Source organism: Lissotriton helveticus, chromosome 1_1 (genome assembly GCF_964261635.1).
Source record: "Lissotriton helveticus chromosome 1_1, aLisHel1.1, whole genome shotgun sequence".
In the NCBI taxonomy this organism is placed as follows: Eukaryota; Metazoa; Chordata; class Amphibia; order Caudata; family Salamandridae; genus Lissotriton; species Lissotriton helveticus.
Window position 1 is genome coordinate 258,125,991 of NC_136057.1, and position 19,480 is coordinate 258,145,470.

The 19,480-nt window shown below is 40.6% G+C and overlaps 1 protein-coding gene across 2 annotated transcripts in view; it reads left to right on the forward strand.

The window, feature by feature from the left end:
• LOC144769161 (echinoidin-like) overlaps positions 1-19,480 on the forward strand; it is a 659,546-nt gene that overhangs the window by 583,260 nt on the left and 56,806 nt on the right. For both annotated transcript variants that reach the window (XM_078653184.1, XM_078653175.1), the window contains exon 3: positions 17,073-17,194. In XM_078653184.1, the coding sequence (XP_078509310.1) occupies positions 17,073-17,194 (122 nt within the window). The remainder of the gene's footprint in view (positions 1-17,072; positions 17,195-19,480) is intronic.

Genomic DNA, 19,480 nt, shown 5'->3' on the forward strand with positions numbered 1-19,480 from the left:
CACTGAAACATGCTGATAAAAATGTTGAAAATACCACAATATGCAAATAGGTACAATTTAATTACGTTTCACTGTAAAATCCAACAAGGTCGCCCCCACACACGTCTATCACCAGAGTATGATATCCAGTTATTTCCCCACCATTTTTCTCAGTCTACCAGCTGCAGAGTTGAATTTATACACCCTAAAACAGGTGTATTGGGATGATCAGCAGTAGTTGGTGCACAGCGGGCTGTCATAACCTAACATTTTAGACCCTCAAGAGTGGGAGTGAAAACCTTTTTCTAGGAATAACATATAACTTGTGAAAGAAAAATAAATGAAGTGTGGTGGGAGATGGATTTTAGTAAGGGTGAGTATGCATGTATCACTAGCAATAGGGCCACCAATACAATATAAGGTCCAGGAAAGGTTTTAATACATTAGCCTCTGGCTCAGCCCTAGGTAGCTGGCTGCAAGCCGGTAGACTTAATTCAGGAGACAGGTATGTAGATAATTTAAAAACACCAATAAGGTAAATAAGTACGCCACATCACATTAAAAATCACACACCAATTTATAAATATAGGAAATGCTTTTATCTTCAAAATGACACCAAAAGGACAAAAATTCAATATAGGGAACCTCATATATACCTTTTTAAAGATTAAACACTTTCTAATTATTAAAAACATACAGCGTCAACCTGGGACATCTGGCCGCACTTGACTGGGACAAAGTCAAAGTTTGAATCCAACTGCAATGGAACCCTGGTTGAATATACTGAGCGGGAGGCCCTGGTCAAAATTTTACCTTCACACTTAGAAACTTTTCATGATGATTTTCTCTCGACGGTGAGCAAGGCACTTCATCAAGCCGGATTCGCACCATGGCTTGACCCCACATTAGGTCGGTCCACCTATACAGCTTTTTACAAAAGATGGTCCAAACTTTAGGAACATCTGCCTGTAGTTCCTCTTGAGGGTTCAAAGGGTTCAAAACACAAATCCAAACGTCTAGAAATTCTGAGATAGTCCTGGGAAGTTTGGTGCTACAGTTCCCACAACGCATCTGACCAAATCCTTAAATCCACTGGATGCACCCCAGGCTGGGGACTTCTATGCAGGTCAATTATCACCTCGTCAAAACAGCCTGGCTAAGCCTGTTAAGGCTGATTCATCATCAGAGGCTGCTTGAAGGCTGGATTGTGGCTCATGGAAAAGAAAGTCCTATAACTTCTCTTCTATATTAGTTTTGACACATTCAACAGTGGCACATTGTTGAATTTACCATTACCAATATTTAATGTCCTTGAATGACATATTTTTAGCTCCTTCTTAGCAATATTTATATTTCAATAAAATATTCCAGTATAAGCCTACAGAGCTAAATATCTACAATGGGGAAAATGAAATTGGAATATTTTCCTCCCCAGCGATTATCCCTTCTTATGGGTAAATGGCACCCCACCCCTGGGGCACTTAGGGGAGACCTTAGTTGTGAGTTATAAGTAAATATAAAGTAGATTACCTCTTGGGAAGTACCATTAATACCAAAGACAAATTCGCATAGCATTTACTTTTAAAGACAGTCTGCAAAGCAGTGCTGCCTACAATAGTAAGCACCACAGCAGTGCATCCTTCAGTATAGGAACTCTGCTGAGTCTCTAAACCTCCCTGCCTTATTATATACTAGGGACTTATAGGTAGTTTGAATTCCCCTTGCCTTAACTTAATATATACTTCGGACTTACACTTAATATATACTTCGGACTTACAGGGGTACTTCATTGCCAATTGTAATTATACCTAATTACCATTTTTTTTTAATCAGAGCACTGGGCCTGGGCAGCAGAGCCCAGGGAATAGTCAGAGTCAGTTACCACCAGTATAAGTAAACAAGTGGGGGTGAACAGGGCAAACAGGATGACTTTCTCACAAAGTGTATTCTGCGGAGACCTTGAGTTACAAGGACATGGGATGTGTTGTATTCATGAGAAGCTTTGCTAGGATAAGAGACAGGAAGTGCATTCTATTAAATCTAAACCATATCAAATAACATCTCTATGCATGCCGTGGGGGAAAATATACATACAGTTCCACCTGGGCCATAGTCATAAATGGGATAAAGACAGATTCTCTTTACTTCCCCAACTCACTGTCTTGTTTTTGCCGCCAGCAAAAGGCCAGGAAATCTATCTTTAGTTGTTGTTTAGAGAAAAATATAATAGCTTGTGGACAATCTAAAAGCTCAGATCTCCCTAGCAATGGAAATTGGTCTTTCACATATCCTAACCTGGGTATACATTGGGCGTTTTCCAAACTTAGACACTCTGTTATAATGTTCTGGTTTAAGGCCATTTCATCGTTTGCCCACACCGAGGGCCCGAGCTTAAGTGGTGCCAGCTTAATGAAATATTCTAGGTTTAACAGGCCTAGTTCCATGTGAGAAAGGACTAAGGGCAAGGATTTAGAAGAGCACAAAATACTTTGACACACATGTTTTTCCTGCCTGAAGAGTGGCTGTGTCACAATAACCCCACACTCCAGACCTATGGACCATAGCAGAGTAACATAGCCAAGCAACACTGAGCCATATAGATTTTTCTTTTGGCGCCCATCGGCCTGTGCAAAATGCTTGGCAAGGTAATGAAGTAGGTTGTGATTTACTTGTAGCACAAATGCACGAGGATGTGGCGGGCTGTATTAGGTATGGCACTTATGGGGATGTACCAACCCCGTTAAAATGAGGCGAGGTTAAAGCTAGGGTGTGTACTGCCCCTTTTCCTTTTTGTGTATATCTAAATGATCTGGAGGCCTCGCTAAATCTGGGCGAGACAGACACTCTCACGGTGGGCTCGAGTAGACACCCTGCTCTGCTATATGATGATTATGTCCTTGACCCATATTATGCAAACAAGGAACAACCAAGGGCCTTGACTCTACTCAGAAAGGCTGAGTCAATATAGCACAAACCAAAACAAGTGCCAATACTGAACACTGTTTGCCATCCGCTTTATCACTGGCACCAATGCTAGTCTATCCCAGGTTACATGAACACTGAATTAAAAAAAACTTTTTCTTTTTATTTTAAATCTTTAGCCTATTTTCAATAAATATGTACAGATACAAATAAATGATCAATGAAACAAATACAGAAAATACAGAAACCATTCCTTCCCAATTTCACAACTTATAAAGAGACACCACAATCACTCAATACTCTCTTTCATCCACTCAAGATTCATTCCCGACACATAAACAACTCCACACACTCACAAGTTCACCTAAGGGTTAAGCCAGAATCACTCACAGTTTTTGGAAAGGCAGAACACAATAGGGAACACAACGCACACAGCCAAACAACATCAAACTTGACCACCAATTTAAATAAAGCAATGCACCAAAATATCAACAGTGTAAACAAAGAATCATGTTACAGTGCATCACAAAAACCAACTCAATTTTAAATATGTTTGTTTGACTAGAAAATGTGCAAGGTCGACGCGTTTCAAACCCTTTGACTAGCAGGGCTCTCCTCAGGACCATCACAATCTATAAGAGAAAGAGAAACACATACTCTTAGTACCCCGACCACTTAGTGTCAATCAACGGCATGAAAGCACCCAAGCGGTGCATGCACTTCTTACCTTACTCATAAGAGAAAAACTGTTCTAGTTCCATCAGTCCTCAGTGAGTCTGCAAATGGAACAATAATAATGAAAAACTCATAAAGGAAAAAAAAATAAAAAAAGGAAAAAAGGTTTAAACCTACACACCGTCAGATCTGCATATTAAAATGCAATCCGTGTATGAGTGAAATAATGGGCTTACATTGCGGTGTCATCCAAAGTCCCTGGAACTTCAAACAATATTATTGAGGCACTTAATGGATCAGTTCTGACGATTCTTGTCGATCTAGGAGGCAAGCAGGTGGTATCCCCATTAGACAGATCGAATTGTACAACCGATGTGGGCAATTCTCAAATTTTACATCACCGCAGGTACCAATTTACCGAAAATCCAAGGGATTCCCAATGCGTAGAGGCCAATTGTTTTGAGGTACACCTCATCACTTCCCGAAATTCTGACATCAATCTGAAACTGGCAAAAAGCAATCTCACGGGGTCACCCGGTGCGTTGCCCTCTCATCTGTCCATATAGACTATCACCACCGCCTTGACTTGACAAATCAATGGACGTTACTGTTCTCAATCAAAACATGACTGTATTCACCGCTCAGTTGTTCTGTGTACCAACATAAACAAAGCCCGAATCACAACCACATTAAGTGATACTGCAGTCAAGGAACACATAGTTGCTTATGCCATAGGCATGTGTTTAGAAACCAGAGATAACTTGAGACCCACAAACCTTGCTTAAAAGGGGAGTCCGCTAAAGATCCTCTGCTCGGAGTGTGGTGCCCCGGTAATGCTGCAACGCGGCGGCAAGTCCCGCAAAGAATTATGGGAGTGGCGGGCATCATGGGAATTGAAGTACATTTCCCATCTTGCCCGCTTTGCAACAACTGCACAACTTTATTGAAACTCAACGCGCATACACAGTAACTGCCACTATGGCAGAATACTGACACTGAAGCCTAAACCACAGGGTGCAATAAGACGGCAGGGAGGTGGTTAAACCTATTAACACGATTAAATGTGCCAGCTATGTGGGCTACTATACATTTATGATAAGCAAAAAGTCCACGTTTAAACCACTTAAAAGGAAGCTGAAGCTGGGACCCAGAGGGTCCATGTATAACAATTACTATATGAAGGGTGCACACTTTTTACAATGCTCAACAAACAACAAATGGAACAACTGAAGCACAGTCAGTCTAAATGTGCCAGACCCTGTGCATGGAGAGAGATGACATGCCACAGTTAAACGGGTCAACTCCGAGATACTGCAGGTTAAAGTTTAAATATTTTGGAGATCTCATTTAGCCCATTGACAGCAGTATTAAATTTCAGAATGAGCATCCCCTCACGTTGGGACAGTCATAAATCACTGTCACCTCCTCGTGGATCAGCTTCGATTTTCGATATCACAGTCCATTTAACGTGGTATAAACATGGACTTTTTGCTTAGCATAAATGTATAGCAGTCCACATAGCTGGCACGTTTAATCGTGTTAATGGGTTTAACCAACTCCCTGCCGTCTGATTGCACCCTGTGATTTAGGCTTCAGTGTCAGTAACCTGCCATAGTGGCAGTTACTGTGTATGCGCGCGGAGTTTCAATAAAGTTGTGCAGTTGTTGCGAAGCGGCTGAGATGAGATACATACTTCAATTCCCATGAAGCCCGCCACTCCCATAATTCTTTGCGTGATGTGGTGCCGCGTTGCAGCGGTACCGGGGCGCCATACGCCGAGGATCTTTAGCGGACTCCCTTTTTAAACAAGGTGCGCCTCACGTTATCTCTGGATTCTAAACACACGCCTTTGGCATAAGCAACTATGTGTTCCTTGACCACAGTATCGCTTAATGTGGCTATGATTCGGGCTTTGTTTATGTTGGTTCACAGAACAACTGAGCGGTGAATGCAGTCATGTTTTGATTGACAACAGTACCGTCCATTGATTTGTGGAGTCGGGCGGTGATAGTCTATATGGACAGATGAGAGGGCAACACACCGGGTGTACCCGTGAGATCCAAGTCACCTTTTTTGCCTGTTTCAGATTCATGTCAGAATTTCGGGAAGGATAAGGTGTACCTAAGACAATTGGCCTCTACGCATTCAGGATCCCTTGAATTTTTGTATAATTGGTACGTGTGGTGATATAAAAATTGAGAATTGCCCACATCAGTTGTACAATTCGATCCGTCTAATGGGGATACCATCTGCTTGCCTCCTAGAGAATTGTTGGAACTGATCCATTAAATGCCTCAATAATATTGTTTGAAGTTCCAAGGACTTCGGACGACACAGCAATGTAAGCGCATACTTTCACTCATACAGGGCGTGCACTTTAATATGCAGATTTGACGGTGTGTAGGTTTTCACCTTTTTTTTCTTTATGAGTGTTTCTGTATTATTTTTCCATTTGCAGACACACTGAGGACTGACAGAACTAGAACAGTTTTTCTCTTATGAGTAAGGTAAGAAGCATATGCACCGCTTGGGTGCTTTCATGACATTGATTGACACTAAGTGGTCGGTGTAGTAAGAGTATGTGTTTCTCTTTCTCTAATAGATTGTTATGGTCCTGAGGAGACCTTGCTAGTCAAAGGGCTCGAAACGCGTCGACCTTGCCCATTTTCTAGTCAAACAAACATATTTAAAATTAAGTTGGTGTTTGTGATGCACTGTAACATGATTCTTTGTTTACTCTGTTGATATTTTGGTGCATTGCTTTATTTAAATTGGTGGTCAAGTTTGATGTTGTTTGGCTGTGTGCGTTGCGTTCCCTATTGTGTTCTGCCTTTCCAAAAACTGTGAGTGATTCTGGCTTAACCCTTAGGTGAACTTGTGAGTGTGTAGAGTTGGTTATGTGTCGGGAAAGAATCTTGAATGGATGAAGGAGAGTATTGAGTGATTGTGGTATCTCTTTATAAGTTGTGAAATTGGGAAGGAATGGTTTCTGTATTTTTTGTATTTGTTTCGTTGATCATTTATTTGTATCTGTATGTATTTATAGAAAATAGGCTAAAGATTTAAAAGAAAAAGAAAAAGTTTTTTTTAGTTGAGTGTTCATGGAACCTGTGACATATTATGCAAATAGCGTATTTTCGTTCATTGCACCGGATGCAACTTTAATAAGGTGCGCCCAGTGCAATGAAGGGAAGTGCGCTGCATTATGGTGAAAGTGCTGCCCCCAGGGCAGGTGCCCTGGGGGCTGCTTTACAGCCGCTCTGTGTTTTCACTGTGCAGGTGGCACCCCCCTGTGCCTTCCAAGGGGATTAGAGATCCTTTTGCAGGTGGGTGCAGTCAGTGATTTCACCCTCCTGCAAGGGGATGTTTGGGGAGTCTATGAGACCCCTTTTCACCCACCAGAGGGGTGCCATCGGGGGGCCGAGTGACAGTGCTTCACCTTTGAGGTGGCGCACTGTCAGTGTGCCTCCTGAGGCTTTTTTGCCCCAGCGCCCACGTCGGTATTACGGCATGGACGCGGAGGTAAGGCATGCCCCTATGCAAATGAGGGATTTCCCCTGCAGAAAGCGCTGGCACTTTATGTGCGCCAACGCTATCTGTGTTACAGAAGGGGATGCACAAGCATCTGTGGCCCCTTCAGTAATTCCAGAGTGACCTGTGGGCACACAAAGTGGGCACAAATGCCCATTGGGCTCCCGAGGCAGTCTGTATAATACTGCCCCTGATGTTCAGGACAAGGGTGAACTTACAAGTCTTGTTAAACAGATTTGTCTCCTACATGAGCAAACTGGGACAGCAGATAAATATTGCTAAATCTCACACCATTAATGTACCATTTGCCTGTCAGAACGAAAGTGGATTATTACTTGGGTTGGATGCTTTTCCACCACATGAAATAATCTTGCTGCTAGCCAGACATCCACCACCTCATAATTTGCCTGCACCTCATCTGGATCGGCAGTTTTATATGTTTTGAATTGTATCTTCTTTGTGTACACAGTGTACGGAAGGTGGTATGATATGATCCATATAAATGATCCCAATTTCGATTAGACTGTCATGATTTTAGCCTTCTTAGCGTTTATCCAATTTATTGTGAATAATCTATGTTAAATATAGAATGACAGATTACTGTTGCTATCAAATGCCACATCACATTCTCTATCATCTCTGAACAGCCATGGGCTATATTAAAGCCATTGGGGTTATCTCCTGTTTGTTCGCTGAAGACTAGGTACCAAGGTTGACTCTGTCAGCATCCATACATCACGGGACACAGGGGATTTCTGACAATTTTGAAGAAGAATTACTAAAGCATGAAAGTCATATGGTACAAAATGATGCTGTAAGATCCTATGGTATGTTGTAGAGATCTTGAGATATGCCCAGTAAAAATGTTTCCAGGAGTAAGAATATCACTGTGTTCACTATATTCAAAGGGAATTGAATGCTGCACTAATTGTTAGAACGTATACCAGTGTAGCACACAGGCTCTGGCCACTTGGGTATTTAAATGAACTGAAAGTCTGAAATACCTGTTTGGGACCACAAAATCAAAGTAATAATTTTTAGGCAGCAAATGAGGTAGGTTATCAATCTCCTAATTTCAGAGGAGATTCATCAACCAAGGTTTAATCTGCTACATTAGGCCACTTGTAGATTGGTCCACTATGAAGAAATCATTGTTGTTTAGCTCTTTTACAGAGTACCAAGACCCATAGCCAGAATAATAATGTTCGGGTGCATGGCCCCTATCAGTGATGACAATGTAAAAGAGTAACTTTTAGACAAGGCTAAAGTTTCCATTAATTTTTATGAGGAAAGTTTCACTACATGAGATATTCAAGAATCAACTGAATTTTAGGCACACTTTAAATTGTTGTAATCTGAAGTAGAGTGGACTTGAAACAATGTTAAAGAAACTGGACATAATCATACCAGAGATGGTGATTTTATATGAAATTTAGGTACAGTTTTACAAAGAATTTGTGCAGTATAATGAGGTCCTTCACTACATTTGTGCACTCTAACACCCCCACTTACATAAGTTGAAAACGATGGGACTGGCTTTACATTTTTATGTGCAGAGTTAAGTTTGTCAGCATGGCAAAATATTTTGCACCCGCCAAAGCTAGGGTTCTGAGCTGTCCACCATCCACGCAGACAACTCTAAGACTTGAAAATAAGTTGAATATTATGTGGTTAATAAACAACAATCACCAATAACCAAGCAATAGTTTTTATGTGGATAAAGGAGATAATGCAATTACCAAACGGGTCTTCTCATGTCTATAATTGGAATACAATAGAGTGACCTGATACATCAACCTCTGTGGATCACTTTTTGAACATTTGCCATCGGATATTCAAAAATGTGTGTTGTTTTTCTGTGGTACTACTGATTGAGGATAAAAGTAACAGTATTTTGGTGAGCTTAGGTGCATATGTTGGATATAGATATATTCCAAATTGTTCTCCTCAAGAAACAACAGGGAATTCACTGAGTCTGAGAGATTTATGTTTTCTTTAGCGGCATAACGTGTTTCAGCTGATGTGCCTTTTTCACATGCTCTGGTGCTCGTCTTGTGGATTTTTTATGTGCCTGCTAAATCACTCCCAATATAGGAAACCATGTGGTTTTGTAGCGTGACTGCATGTCCCAGCATTCCCCCCCACTGGGGATACTGTCAGTTGTGCTTTGCCCCCAGAGTATATTTGTAATAAAAAATTATAAAAATCCTTTCAGTCACCTACATCCTCAGCAATTCCAAATGACATACAGATCTGAAGGCGCAATTTCAGTGAATGGCGTTGTTCCATGAAGTCATGGCCTGACTTGGTCAGCAGGTTCCTTCTTCTCTCGAGTTTGTGGCGGTTGGAATCCTATTGCAGGAGTGTGTGAAGCATTAAGAACAGCTTTGATGATCACATTAAAACTTCAATAAATCAACCATTGCAATATTTACACAAAGCAAAACTGGAACTCAAAAGAAAGGCAGATGTCTCTGCATGGTAGAAATCAAGTCATTTAGGGTGCTTTTGTCCTCTCCCGTGCTTGTGCGTACAAGTCCTCTAGTATAGTTTGGCAGACTTACAAGTGTTATGTAATCTGTTGGGTTTGGCTGGGCGTGGTTAATAAAGTTTGTGACAAGTGTGCTTAGTTAACATTGCATGCTGAAGATTAGAGGTGTACAAACCACCAGAGCTCGATGTATGGCATTGTCTGTTACCTGCTGCAATCTGGGTAGGAGGATATAACTGGGGATGAGATAGGGGATACATCCCCCCAAGGATAAATACTGCTCTCCCTGAGATTTTTCCATGCTCTATCAAACTGCTCCTCTGCCCCAAGAAGCGATCTACAGTTGACGTATGTGGATTCAAAGTGCAGCTCCAGCTTTTGAGATGCCCTCAAAGAAGGTGAAGGCCCTACAGAGAAGCACCGTCAGTAAGCCGGCCAGAAGTCTACGGGTTAGGGTGAAAGAAGAGATACTGCAAAACAGCATAACATAGAGCCAGAACCAATACAAAGCAGTAATGCTAAAGACAGTGACGACCAGGTACAAAGAAGTGCTAACGCAGTGACAGCCAGGTGCAGGGAAGCACTAAAGGCAAAGATGACTGTTCATAGGGAAATGCTAAAGGCAGCAAAAACTAGGCAAAATTCGTAAAGCTGAGAGCCCTGAAGAGCACATGCAAGAATCAAAATCATTAGTTACTGTGAAGAAGGAAGATAGCACCCACCCACTTCAGCTCGTGCACTATTACCCGAGTGCTGGTGAGCAGGTAGATGCTTGCAACGATGCTACCATGCCAAAGATTCTGAAAGACAAACGCTGTCTGAAACACACCCACTAAAACAAATGGAGGACAGGAAAAGTGCCAAATACAGTGCAGCCGTGTTCCTGAATCCACCACCTCCAGTCGATACCGCAAAAAAGAGAAACATTGATGCCAGACTGCCTGTATCGAAAAAGTATGATCACTTCATAGATGCTATAGAAGAACCAGATGACAAAAAGATCATCAGATACTTTAAGAACCTTGCAGGTGATGGAGTAAAAGAAGTGATAAAGAAGATGTCACAATCTAATGAAGTATTATTCTGCCAAATCAAGAAGAATTTGAAAGTCAAGTTCAACCCACTGCCGAATGTCATCTTTGCCCAAGCAAGACAGCAACCTAGTGAAACAATAAGTAATTTTGTTGAGAGACTTTATACACTCATATACCATTGTAAGTTCAGTAAATTAAATGATGAAGAAGCCATGCGTCTTAGAGTTACCAACGATTGCCTCTCTGATTCATTCCAACAACGCCTATTGTGAGAAATGCCTACTTTGGAGAAAGGGCTCATGGCTGCAAAATTGGAAGAACGTGCTGATTGACAGGCTACTGATAAGGAAGCTGAAAAAAACAAAAATGCCTTAGCATTGAGAATGAATTGTAAGCAGAAACCCAAGGCAGAGACCCAGAGAGTGATGTTTCTGCTGTGTATACTCCTTTCCGCATGAAGGTAAAATGTCCTGACATAGACAGATATGCAAAGGCTGCGGGAAAAAACCCCATTCCATAAGGGTTGGTAAAATGAAAGAGAAACTAAGTGCCTCATGGAGAGATGAGAAGGTGAAAGTTTCAAAAGCTCTGTTGCCACTCCCACTAGTCAAAATTGACACGTCAATTAGGAAAAGTGGACATAAAATTAAGTCAATCATCATCAAATACATCTTCTAAAGGTGTGGTAACATCATAATTGAGTGACAGTGAGGAAGATGGATTTGCGATGACGGTGTCAAGTCACAGACCGACGAGTGCATATATGATTGGCTCTTGCAAAGAAAAACACAAATTTAAAAAAGAATAGCCACATGTAACAACAAAATTAATTTGAACATTGTACTAAAAGGTGAATGATTGCCATACAATGTTTATTTTAGACAGTGGTGCATCGATAAACATCAAACCGGCAGAAAAGAACAAAAAAAACTATCTTAGATACCACATCTCACACCATCGAGAACAAAGGTGTACACCTGGGCAGCTTCTACACCTTTGCAGAGTCAAGAATCATTTGTAGTCACTATGTTGCAAGAAAACGACAGTGCAAGCACCCATTCATGTCCTCCAAATTTGGTCATGTAGTGCATGCTTATTATGTTTTGATACAGTTGCTGACATGGGACTGGTCTCAATTACCTAAAAATGTAATGCCTATTATGAAATAGTAAGTCAATTCCCAACAGTGTTTCATGGACTGGGGAAACTTAAGACAATGTAGGTTCAGCTTCACATTAATAAAGACATTCGCCCTGTTACACACAGACATGGTCGAATTGCTTTTCACCTACAGCAAGCCATTGAGAAAAAACTAGAATATCATTGAGCGCTCAATTGGTCCACCACTGTGGGTTTCACCCACTGTGGTAGTGCCAAAAAAGGAGAATGGAGGTTCAGTGCACATTCGTGTTGAAATGAGGCACGCCAACAAAGCACTTCCTCATGTATCGACACTGGTGCCATGTAAAGTGCTCTGATACCCGATATCTTCAGGTGTAGTTCGCATTATATTAAACTATATTAGAAAAAAAAATTTGAAAGAGAAAGTCATCCAGGTCAACACATTGCAGACATTATCAAACAGCTGAACAGCTGAATGGTGCCAAAGTTTTATCCCGTATTGATTTGACCAAAGGTTACCATTAACTTGAACTGGAAGAAAACAGTAGGTACATTACTACTTTTTCAACTTGGTTTGTTCAGGTATAAAACACTCAGTTTTGGTGTGTCGTCAGCTGTACAAATCTTTCAAGATGTCATTCATCGACTAATTCAGCCTGTTACAGATGGTTTTCATTACAGTGAGGATATATTAATGTTGGTGCTACACAAAAAGAACATGATAAAACACTCACACAAGTATGCTATCTGCTTGCTGATGAAGGACTCACACTAAATGCTGAGAAGTGTGAGTTACAAGGTACAAGCATTGTCATCTACTTGTCCTCCATAAGGTTTGATACGACCATGCAACAATCCTTCTTATGCATTGCTAGCTACTGCTCCAGGTACATTGGCGATTTTAGCACTGTGATTCTATTTGAATGCTCATTTCAATGCAACCAAAGATTCAAGAAAATATAACACTCTATTGAAAATGCAACTGAATGGCTTACTTGGATCTGAATCTGCATACAGAGATTTTGGTATATGCAAGCCTGGTGGGGTTGGGCGCAATCCTTGCTCAACACAATGGACACATTGTAGCCAATGCTAGCCAGTGTCTATTTTAAACTGAACATGCTTATTATCAACTTGAAAAATAAAGCTTATCAGTAATGTGGGTTTGTGAGAGGGGGTTGCTTCTGCAGGAGTGCTTACACTATTGTGCATAAACCTGGTAAGGAGCAAAACCTTGCAGACTATTTTTCAGGAGTACTGCTACAGCGTCATAGTACAAAGTCCAAAGCAGCTGAGGCCTAAATCAATTTTATAGCAAAGTCAAGTGTGTTCGCAGCTATTTCCATTGAACAGCTTCCGATAGCTACTAGTACTAACAAAGTTATGCTCAAGGTTAAATACATTATTGCAACGCAATCATGGAGAAAGCCTACCCAACCACTTACAGATGATGTTGAGCGCCATGTATTCAAAGCGAAGATCTCTCTGATGCACATGACGATATCATATTAGGATGAGCAAGATTAGTTAGTCCTGAAAGCCTGAAGCAACAGGCTATTTAACTAGCACACAAAGGACATTATGGCATTTCTGCCACTAAAAGAGTCCACAGGGTTTGAGTGTGGTTTCCAGACATTGAAGAGCGAGTTAAAGCAGAACTGAAAGCTTGTTATCTGTGCAACATTGTATCTCCCAAAATACCTAGGAACCCACTGATTTCCCACACCTTGTGGGCTTGATCCCACCCCAGTATATACATTTCATATGGGTGTGGGACTGCCTCTCCTATACTAAGAGATAGAGTATTATGAGTCTTAGCTCCAACCCTGATTCCTATCCCTCTCTTCTGCCGATATAGGACATATATGGTATTAAAGTAGACTGATGTGTCACCTGCACATTTGTCTGGAGATGAATATACAAACGTATATTGCTCTCTAAGATTGTCTTAGATCAGAAACAGGATAACAGCCCTCGTTTGAGCAGGGCCTAACTTATGCATAAACATACAACTGCCTCAATCCATTATGGGGCTGAGTTGTGGGGTTACGCTAATCTCGACAATTTGGTGGTCGCCCAGAATAAATTTTTGAGATCGATAATCGGCCTTCCGCAGTCTATCCCGCTACTACCCCTGTACTTGGATCTTGGTTGTCAGTCGATCAGTGATGTGGCTCACTATAGGCCAATAGCCTATTGGAGGAGGCTTTGGGTCACTCCTGAATTATCACGCTATGCATCGGCCCTACTTGAAGTTAGAGATCTGGATGTTGCCAGGAAAATCCCATGGCTAAGGAGTGTTAAAAATACACTTAGCGAGATGGGGATTAGTCGCCTCTGGACAGCACCTGCCGAAAGTAGTTTTCCATCTAAAACTGAGCTCAAGGTAGTGTACTGGAACATGTTAGTTATGAGGCACTTCTCACCTAACACCACTCCATCACTAACTAGCACATTTCAGGATGCCAAGTACGAGGCTTCTTATCAGAGTTACTGGGATCTAATTACTTCCAAAAGGTATAGGAAACTGTATCAGTTCAGGGTGGGATAGCTACCAACAAATGTTTTTATGAATAAATGGTGTATATCTAATTGTAGCAATTGTCCCTCCCGTAAGGATATGAAGGAATCCGTGCTACATATATTTTTTGTATGTCCATTGTATCATAAACCAAGGTCTAGATGGTTGAAACCTATTTGTCTAAATATAGGGACTAGGTCCAGCAGTGATGCATTTAGGATCATAAAATCATCTTTGGAGGGTCCTATTGTCATCGCTGTTGCAAAGTTTTTGGGCTGGTTATGGGTGATACGCTGGAAAATTAAAACAACCCTATAATCGTTATTTACCCAGGTCTTGTAGTTTCCCTTTAATAATTTAGCACTCTGCACTTTACTGTACAAATGCCTAATGAGTAAATGACATTTTAGAATGTATTGTTAATAAGGTGCGATGTAAAGATTTCAGATATTTATTGTTACATCATGACATTTCAGTGTGTTTGTTGCTATACTGGACAACCTGTACGTGAAAACCCACTGTTTTTATCCTTTTGCATGTTAGATAACTTTTATGATTTTTTTAAAATCGAAATAAAGTTTTTTGACTGACTGGCATAAACATTGCGTGGGTATATATGTCTACATTTATCAGTCTCTGGGTGTAGTGACTATATGATTACAACAAGGTGTAATTATGATGAGTGAAAGAAATTGGGGTGTAAGTTGTGTGGGTGGGATTCCACCTCAAATAATAATCAAGTTTATCATCAGGATGAAAGGAAATGAAACAGAAATTTGTAGAGCGCGAACCACAAACATTTCTAAATAACCCTATGTTTAACCTTCTGGTAGGTTTGCAAAAAAATATTCAAGCTTATCTGTGTAAAGTCTTTACTCAGTAATCCAACAGTAGTACAGTTAAAATACAACAGAGTAAATTTTAATAAAAGAATTAATACCAAAACAACAAAAATCATATAAGTTGAACCAGAGATATTTATTTTAAAATGTGAATTAGAATTGTGCAAAAAGCACAAATTACCAACTGCAGGATGCTAGACCAAGTCAAAGTCAAAAGTTAAGGTTGACTGTGATGGAGCCTGGTTCAGATACAGTGACAAGGTGCATCCCAGTGGAAAGGTTACCCTAGAACATTACATTTTTCTGGAAAAAAGTGGTTGTTGAGGAGTCATCGGTAGTAAAAGCTAAAACCGAAGCTTAACAGTGATGTGTTGCTAAAGAGCGGGATCTGGTGCAGTCATCGATGAAGGTGGGCGTTTTGAGCTCAGGAAGGCCTCAATGTCAATTACTTGTTGTTTGGCTTTGGTCCTGATGAAGCCTTCTACGTTTAGATTTAGAAAACTTTCTGGAAATCAATACTCTTTCCCTGGGGCAAACATGCAAATTCAATTAGACAGGCGAATCAATGTCAACAGCTTCAGCTTCACCGCAGTCTCAGCCTCCTGCCAGTTCTCTAGAGACAAAAATTGTCAAAAAATGTGTAAGTCCCAGCTTTCGTAGCGTGGGCAGGAAGAGTGCACTCTAACTCCAGCCATGGGCAGAGAACCTGATGGGTACCACTTCAAGGGTAGGGCTTACTCAAGCAGAAGCCATCATTCAGGGTGAAAGGCAGGTCCAGTTGTAACTGGTCAGGAGGGCACTTGCAGAGAGAGGCATCTGGAAGCTCTTTGTGTCCCTGTAACTTAAAGAGGAAGCTAGCCAACTGATCCTTGGATTCAATTCTGAAATCCTGAGTTCAAAGAATGCAAGACGTGTCTTCCTACAAATTCTTCCGACATCCATGTAGTCCTTCACCTGATCCACACAGGTCTAGAAATGTTCTGAGGAGAGGCTTGTATGGACAACTCTTATCTAGCCTGTGGAAAGAGCCAAGCATTTTCCCACCCCCAAGCCAGTTCTGGTCAGTTCCTTTACTCCTTACTGGGTTTGGTGCCAGCCTAACTTGACAGACAATGTAGAGGTAGGTCCATGTGTAAGCTGAATGAATGCTGCGGCCTACTGGTAATATTTAATTTACATGCCCTGGCTACCATATACTAAGGACTTACAAGTAAAAGAAATGTGCCACTTAAGTATACCAATTTTATCATGTTTAGAGAGGGGAGCACAAGCACCTACCAAAGGTTTGCAGGAGCAACGTGTACAGAGTCCTATTGCCAACAAAAATGGCTTCAGCAACAGAAGGCAAAACTCTTCGGTAAGGCTTGTGGGACTCAGAAGAGTCCCACCTACATCTCAATTTTACAGATTCGGTAAAAATACCGACTCGGTATTTTACAGAATCTGTAAATTTACCGATCGGTAAATTTACCGATTCTGTAAAATTGAGTGACCTACATCTCAAATTCCAATTACCGGTCGGTAACGGCCGAATTCGGCCGTTACCGACCGGTAATTGGCCACCTACATCTGGCCCTAAGCTCCTGTAATAACATAGTACAATAGAGCTGTATTACAGTACCATTAAGATGTTAAGGGTTTTAGATCACTGACATCTGTATTTCTCCTTCACCTGTATTGGTTTCAACTCCCTCCTTCGCTGCGCATCACTCTCTTTCCCACTCCCTTCCCAGATATAATCTTTTTTCTCTTGTTTATTTCACTGAGAAGGTAGATTCTTAGAGAAATATTGCTCCTTTGTGTATGTATGAATACCTAATGGCTGTATACATTTCAAAAATGAAATTTTACAAACAAAATCAATTGTGAAAATTGCTCTCATTTGTATAAAAACTCCATCTTTCTGCCAATTACTTACATTTCTATTTTTATTGCTATACATTACCCTCTACCAGTTATTGCAGATGCCCAGGAAACATGTTTGTGTGCTCAAGGTAACTGTGAAACCGGCTGGGTTCAGTATAAAAATGCGTGTTACATGAGATTCGATTCAATGGTTTCTTGGACTGCAGCAGAGGTAAGTTCTTTATGCATAGTTTAAGATTTTCATAATGTATTGAGGAAATCCACAGAACCATAACAACTTGACCCTACATCCAAAACCTTAAGAGATAGAGAAAACCATAGGGAACCTCCCAACTCCTCCAGTCCCTTCAAAAACATTTGATTGTAATACACTGTTTCTGCTGCAGATTACATACACATTTTTTATTGTTTTCCAAACCTAAACTCCATTATCTTCAGTCATCAAATTTTGCAGAGCACTGTGTCCAGTGTTTTTTGTTTGTTTAATTTGTGATTTAGAGTTTAAAAATATAATTGCATGGTAATTTCACCTACAGAATCACTTCTAGGCCACTTGTCTCCCATGACGAATGTCCCCTGTTTGTTTTAAACCTGTAATTTGGAGTGATTCATAACAACCTTTTATTCCCTGATCACAGTTGAGTGGAGCTCCATCCCTATCTTTCTGAGCTGCACTGAATGCATATCTGCTCCTGGTACCCCTCACTATGTTTGTAAAGCTCGAACCATCACCCGTTAGGGTCTCTAGGCGCACATGTGCAGCTTCCTCTACTCCAGTATTAATGTGCCACTATGGAAGTTGCAGCAGATGTTTGTACAGTCCTTTCTATAAAACCCGCTCCTGGTTGCTTATGGGATATGGAAAAGGAAAGAAGTGGTGTAGTCCAGAACATAACCAGAATACCTGGAGTACTTTTACTTTCTGTTCACCGTCTTCTGACTTAATTTCCCCTTTTAGAGCAGGGATAGCAAGGGCAGTATTGGGGTAGCGAACAGCATAACCAAGGTTAGTGGTTCCTGCCATGGTGACCTCTAATTGACTTCCATGAATGCATCTCTGACACATTCCATCTCCACATAGAACTGTTTTAATGCATAACAAGTAATGTAAATCAAACTATCAACCCTGATGCAAACATAAAAGGTTGGAGTCTGTGATCTGATACTTGGTGGGTCAAATATCTCATGACGTTTCACAGAAACCTCTACATTTGAGAATGATTTCAAAATTAAAGCATTGGTGACTGAATTAATGGAAACAAAATTAAATCAAGAGCTACCGTGTAGTTCTTGTAGACATGCTGGGAAAACATAATACACAGTATAGTTTCTGCAAACCTTTTTTTCACATTGCGGTGGAAGCGTGTTAGAAGAGTGTAAGTTCAATTGTTGGTGTTTTAGAAATATCCATACAGTATTAAACCATATCCTCTACCACTTTCAGCTTGTGCTCCATCTTATAGAAAATGACACTTGCACAGTATATTCAAGTTAAAACACAATTTGATACTAAACAATTTATTATAACAGTGATTGGAGATATCACTATAATGCAATGATGAACAAGTAAAATCTTAAGTAGGTGACTCAGGTGAGACAGAACAAAAAATGTGGTGGACATCTCTTTCAGCATGCCATTGCACCATTTGGTTTCAGTGAGTTCTGTATAACTGAATGGACATTTGTTTTGTAAAAGCACAAACAATTTACTATTGGAATTGGGTGATTAGGTGATTAGTTACAACGCAGGTGTCTTTCACAAGGTATAGTCTGCAAAGTCTTGTTAATAGAAACCAAATATGTCATTGCAGTATTTGATGCTCTCAGAGCAGTGAACCACAGCAGTCCAATACCTGCTCGAGAATGATGGTGTCAGCAAATAAACCCATTCATCAAGTAAGCAACAACAACACTCAATTAATCATTGTCCCTTCAGTGTTTTTTCTTTTAAAAAGGAAAGTACTTTTATTACACATGCACTACTAAATACAACACATTATAATAAATACATTATAATAAAAACATATACATACAGGTGAGTGGAGTTATCGTTGGTGAAACTGTCATATCAGTGGGTCATGAATCAAATAATTGATAATTCCACCCACCTACTCTGAATGATGCATCAAAATAAAAGGGAGTGTAATTACATATAGGCCAGGCATACTGAGTTTTATGGTGTCACCACATAAGTAATACCAGTCACGTGCTATAAGGTAACATTACCGGACCATTAAAATCACGGCGAACAGTACCAGTATGCAGTAGTATTCATTATAATTGTTTTTTCAATGTGTTAAATGAAGTATTACATTTGTTAGAAATTAGGTTTCTGGATGACAGAGTATGCACCCTGTCCAAACAGGAGCCCCAATACTAGTCAGGATAAGTCACTACACAACCCAAATTATCCTGTGCTCAACCTTGGGTAGCTTAGCCAGAGCAGTCGGGCCTAATGTAAGAGGCAATGTGTAAAGTATGTGTGCACCACTTAAAC